Genomic DNA, 6,375 nt, shown 5'->3' on the forward strand with positions numbered 1-6,375 from the left:
TGTGGCCCTGTGATAGACTGGTTACCTGTCCAGGTGAACCTGCCTTCACCCTGAGTCAGCTGGGATAGGCTCCAGCCCCCCACCACCCTAGTGAGGATTAAGGTGTAGACGATGGATGAATGGATGTAGTGAACCTGTAGGTCTGTAATGTGTCTTGTGTTGACAGTCTGCCCACTCTGCTCTGATTGGTCAGTTGTCTACTGACCACAACTTGACGTCCGACAGCTAAAACCAGGTACAAAGAGCTGAGACACTGGATTTTTTTTTTTTACACATTTCTTTAATAAAAAAATAACCCATAGGGTCTCATACAAAAATACTTGTTAATATCAAGAATGCATTGCAAAAATACTTTGTCACATATCAGTCTTTAACAGTGTTTTTCTGAACAGAAGCTGTGACCCCACCACAGTGGAGACCTGACGCTGAAATGTTGTCTGGGACAACTCCAACCTCATACAATGATTATCCTCACGTAAGGCGCCTTCCATGATGCTGAGGAAGCGTGAGTGGTATGGATGATTTATGGCACTACAGAGCCAATCATGGAATTTGGAAATCCAACGAGGGAGGTTTCAACAATTTTAGAGTGTCGAACTTTCAGAACTCTCCACATCAAAACACAACTAAACAAACAGAAACGCCTGTAGGCAGTAGTAGAGCAAAATGCAATCAAAAAGTGCAAATAAAAAAAGGAATAAACCACATTTTTCAAACACTGGTACATGAAGGAATACAGATGTTTCATGAGGTTCAACAATCATCCCAGGAATAATATTCTACATGCTGCAATTTGAAACGACTACGGTGTTCCCAACAAACTCCTGAACTATCTGAACGAGAAGAAGAGTTCTTTATGTGAAATCCCTTAAACAAATACAGGGTTTGACTGGAATGACAGTGTCATGAAGAGAAGCCACCGAGAGCTGACTCATAAATGCTTGGCCCCTATAAAGTCATAAAGTGGCTGTGAGTGGGCAGCGAGACCCTGACGGCCTCTGGGAGGAACAGCTTATTCAAGAATGCAGCGCGCCATCAGATCGTGGCCAAAGCGCCAGGACGGCAGCTGGAAGAGCAGTTAGAGGAAACTCGGTGTGGTGAAGATAGCTGAAATAACAGGCCACTGTATTCCTGTCCTCTCCCACTGTCCTGGCTTTACTTCGCCATCCAACATCCTGTTTCCTCCAGAGTAAGAACCTTGTGCGCCTTTAGAAGTGTCCCACATAATGGTCCCTAAGAACTGGACCACACAGTTCGAGAATCCCCACTCCTGGACTTCAGCAGACCGGCAGCATGCGAGCGTTTCCACTGTACTCCTCCTCAGCCTAGAAAACAACAGAGTATTGTTTAGATGGACTGTTATTAGATGTCGTTTCTTTTACGCTTAACACAGAACATTCACGTCACTGATTGTAACAACCAATGAGAGAGGCCTACCTCGGTGTACGCCGGAGGCGGTGGGAACGGAAAGGCCGGTGCGTTCATAAAGATGGGACTTTCCTCGCCATCAAAGTCGTCAAGGAGAGGAGTGAGGGGCTGGTCGAGGCGGCAGTCACGGGTGATGTCGCAGTAGCTTGGAGGATCAGACAGCATCCTGAGGGACACCCAGCTCTGGGAGGAGTTGCTCACCGAACCCTCCTGGCTGCTCACGCTGTTACTGCGGCTGCCCAGCCCAGCAGTCCCGATGACTAGAGGGAGCTCCAGGATCAACTTCTCACTACCGGGGATGTGGACGTAGATCTGGCGTGATCACAAAAACACAGATTAGTACTCATGTTTTAGAAATGTAGTGGACTAACACCTTAGGTAAAATACAAGAACTAAAGGCTTACCATCAGAGCGTACTCCACACGGATGATGTTGCAGCCCAACATGGATGGTTTGATCTTTGGCACCCTGATGGTCTTTCCTTGCCAGGCGTCACACATGCCGGAGATGATGTGGTTCCCACGCACCGAAGACAGCTTCTGGCGGAAGACCTTGGTCCGGCCGTTGGCCTGGTAGGTGTGTTTGGCGATGATGGCAGCCTTGGGCACCACGATGCGGGAGCATGTGTTCTCGAACTTGGCGTTGATGCAGATGTCTTCGCCCTCGCAGAATCCACGGCGGTCAATTTTTGCATTGAGGGACACCTGGCCATCTGGGATGAACATGCAGGTTACCTTCTTCTCCTTCATGCCACCTGTAGGAGACTAGAGAGAAGCAGGAAGATAGCATTCAGTTCATCTGTTGACTTCATGTCAAGCAACACTACATCACAATTACAGAACAGGGACAGAGGAGCTCAGAATGTTTTAGCTGTCTAAGCCAAACACCAAACACTGAAGTGCAGTTAAATACATATAAATACATCCCCACTAAGATTCAGTGTCATTAAACTCACCAGCAAGTCTGGAGTGTTGACATCCAGAGGCTCCTCCACCTCGAAGGGTTTCTTGCACTCGAGGGTGGGCTGCTGGGGCCGCTCCAGTTTGGCCTTGACATAGTAGTGAACATAACCAAACTTGCCCTTGTACGATGATACCAGCTGCCTGTGAGACCGAAACAAGCAGGAATGAAATTATTCTGTAAAATACAACTTAATGACCAGACGTACATCACAACACGATGACGTATCCGTTCCATAATCAGTCAGGTCTTACCCTTGCTGAGGGAGCTCGAATCCAAACGTGTACTCATATTTGTTTCCCGGCCTCAACACCACCGACCCGTCAGAGTCTGGAAGAAAGAAATTAGTTCTAATTATTTTTCCTGCATTTTATCGATGGCCTGGTACTGGACCTAACTTTAGTTGTTCTGACTGGGCTTGGCCGCCCACTGTTCTGATGACAACAACTTTTGATTCAACTTAGATAAAGAGCAGGAGGACAATAATTAGTAAGTCAGTCCTGGAAACCCCTGGTCAGCTCTGATAAGATCAACTAGCGAGTAAACCACCTCCACCTGCCTTTCTACCAGGTCAATGACACGCTCACACTAAAGCTGCTCAGTAATAAACTCATTGTTCCAGTCTAAGTGAGCCATCAGCCTGACTCTGACGTACAGGTGAGCTGCTGAGGTGAGCCTGCTTACCTGTTGGCTGGTCGTTCAGCCGCAGCGTCTCCTCGTATCGGAGGTACTCGGCCTCCTGCCGGCAGCGCTGCTTGCCTTTAGCGTACTCCACCTTGGCGCAGCCCAGACCCAGAACCTTGACCGCGGACACACGCGTGACCTCGTGAACCTCCACCTCTATCCGTCCGGACACTCGGTCCCCGCCGCAGTAGAAAGTCTTGGTCGGATCCGACAGGACGATTTGAAAGGTTTTCACTCTCTTCGTCATGGCCACCATGATAGCTGCTAACCAGTACGCAGAACAAAAGGAGATGTCGTGAATACAACCGTGAAGTTTTCCGATTAACCCACTTAGAACCGACGGTTCGTGGAGGAAGCAGCAGCTTCCACTGGTCTCTGGTGTAAACAAAGGAACAGGGCTGGTTTTATATGACGAGCTCTGCTGGGCATGAGCAGCCCGGGAGGACGGCATGGCTCAGCGCGTGCACACGCCTCCCATTGGTGGAGAAGCTTTGTTTGTGTCGGCTCTGGCCAATCAGCGCACAGAAGCGACGCGTGGACACGGCGTGTCTCGGGGCATGCAGAGCGTGCTCAGCAGATGGAGCAGAGGAAGTTGAACACAGACAGAAAGAACATTTGTAGTAAACAGCGTGAGACACGGAACGGACCGAACCGACTGAGTCATTTCGGTTTCACATTCAGGGGTCGTGAACAGTCACAGCCTCATTATTATTATCATCACTGTCAGATTGGAGGAATGCGACACTCATATACACACTAAAACTATGCTGCTGCTTCATTCTGTGTATTACTGTAAACAGTCATCCTCCATAACCAGGGGGTTCTGGGTGGTACAGATCTACTGAAAAGCATTTCATCTTATCATAAGGACATTTTATGAGATATTTCACAAATCTGAAAACTAAATGTGAGCATGTCTGAACCCAGTGCCTATGGATGGACATCAGGTGTGATGGGTATGAGCCAGGTCCAACACCAGACCCACGGATCCTGAGGAGCTGCTGAAGTTCATGAGCTGTAATCGTCATGGAGGTCACAGCTGCCAGAAGAACAGGGTCACCAGCATCTGGGCCTGTGGAGTCTGTAAAGGCATCCCATGCAGAAACTGCAGTCATGATGTTGTTGAGTCTGAAGAAGACGTAGACGATGACTGTTGAAGCTTCTGACATGCATTAGAAATAACTCTGAGTGTTATATACGTATGTGAAATAAAAGCTGCTGTGGATGTAAATGTAAACGTGAGTGTGGCCGTTTCAACAGTGGAGTGTTGGTGGTGAAATATAAAGACTAACAATCAATCAATCAATCAATCAATCAATCAATCAACTCAGAATCATGAACAAACCTTGATTTGACCTCAGAAGGTACTTACGCCTGTTTTTTAAAAAAATCAATTTTTCATCCATCGTTTATCGGTACCCTAAGTTGAGCAGGTTTCTCAGAGTTTCCCACCAGAGTTGAACTTCAACATTTTAAAACATGTTATTACACTTTTACACACATATTAGTGAAGAAACCGTTTGGTGACGCTTTAGTTGACAGATATCGATGTGTTTCCCTTATTATCATATACCCCAAACTTTGGACAGAAACAACTAACTTCTGAACCTGATGGAGCTGTTTTTTATTACTATTATACACGTCATTAAATAATCCCTGTGCCCCTCTTTTGGAAGTGGTGCTACCTTTAACATTTATTTAGTCCTGCTCATGGGCCACCGTTGGGCCCGGCCAAGGCCCTCAATCCTACTGGACCACCAATCATCAAGAATCATCCTCATCATGGATGACCCTGTGCTCTGACCCTAACTGAGATATGCAAAAAAGAGCATTCAGCTGGATGGAACAAAAACCAGATAGAAATGGTTCAGGTAACGCAGTTTATTGTAACAGAACGGTGACAATAAAAAGGAAGCTGGTGGACGTTGCTAAAAATCAGAAGAACCAAATGAAGGCTAACAGAGTGTCGAAAGCTAGCAAACAGAAAACAAAACTTAACTCCTTAACTGACAGCAACATCCACACATAACAGAAGAAACTAAAATAAACTGGAGCCTCAAACACACAGAATGAAAAACACCAGACACGAGGAACTTCTTCACCAGGTTGTCCAGCTGCTAACGGGAGTCAGTCTTCACTGAGACTCTCTCAGACTCTCATCGAGTCAGCAGCTGCTAACAGAGGTTACAGCACAACAGACACAAATGAAGGCTCTTGTTCTTGTTGATGCTAACTGTGAGATGTCAACTAATTATTATAACTTCAAGCTTCAGGGTCAGTGCATTTAAAAAGTAATAATAATAGTTTAAAAGACATGTTTTGTGTACCATAACACCATAATGCCATTTTAGGTGATTCATATGTATTTATATTATAAATAATAATGACTTCTTCTTTTTTTTACACTCCCATGTTGTATTGAATGTATGAATCAATAATGTGAATAAGATTTCATTTTTGAAACATTTTTTTAAGTGCTAAAATTAAACATTAAATAAACTAAATTAATCATTTTATCATTGCAGTCAGCATAAGTGACTGATAAATGATTTTGTGAATCTGTGGCCCAATTCAGAAGCTGCATCCTTCAAAGGCAGAATTATTCGTTAGTTAATTAGTTTATTCAGATCCCAGTTAGCTGCAGCTAAGCCACAGCTCTTCTTCCTGGCTCCAACACAGTTACATATACAAGAAAACTATCTATTTATCTATATTTATCTATCTATCTATCTATCTATCTATCTATCTATCTATCTATCTATCTATCTATCTATCTATCTATCTATCTATCTATCTATCTAACAGTACATTTGATGGCATCTGATCTTGCTTTAGGTGTTCTAACGTTTCCTACAGCTGCATGCCTGGTGATATGATTTTCTTTTTGTTTTTTAAACAAAATCAGAGGTGATTTTGAAACAGATATGTTTCTAATAGTGATAATCAGTGAGTATAACACTCTGTCTGTGACCAATAACCAGCTGAGCTTCTACTGACATGATATTTGTCCTGTAGTCACACCTGAGTATTGTGCGGGCAGCTCTATTTTGTATATACGTTGCAGTTTATTTTGTATACGTCGTATTTTCCAGTACAATGCGTCTTCATAACATTGGTTCTGTCTACCAATCAGTGCTGGTAAGTCGGGCCTATATGCTTGTTGGTAGATCTTTGAATGCTAATAATCCATTTTGATAACTTCTCCCACATGACAGGTCAAATGTAAAATAATAAAATGCTTGACGGCAGAATGGGCTTCATTGCCCAATCCCTGCATATAAAGATGAATAGCGTGTTACTGCA

General features: G+C 44.5%; 1 protein-coding gene across 1 annotated transcript; it reads right to left on the reverse strand.

The window, feature by feature from the left end:
• Positions 1 to 258: 258 nt before the first annotated feature.
• Positions 259 to 3,455, reverse strand: txnipa (thioredoxin interacting protein a). Its single transcript, XM_008281224.1, has 6 exons — positions 3,073 to 3,455; positions 2,643 to 2,718; positions 2,384 to 2,531; positions 1,833 to 2,192; positions 1,438 to 1,740; positions 259 to 1,325 (listed from the first exon to the last, which is right to left on the reverse strand). The coding sequence occupies exons 1-6, from the start codon at positions 3,326 to 3,328 to the stop codon at positions 1,278 to 1,280; spliced, it is 1,191 nt and encodes a 396-aa protein (XP_008279446.1). The 5' UTR covers positions 3,329 to 3,455; the 3' UTR covers positions 259 to 1,277.
• Positions 3,456 to 6,375: the final 2,920 nt, after the last annotated feature.

This window comes from Stegastes partitus, unplaced genomic scaffold (assembly GCF_000690725.1).
Source record: "Stegastes partitus isolate 25-593 unplaced genomic scaffold, Stegastes_partitus-1.0.2 Scaffold6, whole genome shotgun sequence".
Classification (NCBI taxonomy): Eukaryota; Metazoa; Chordata; class Actinopteri; family Pomacentridae; genus Stegastes; species Stegastes partitus.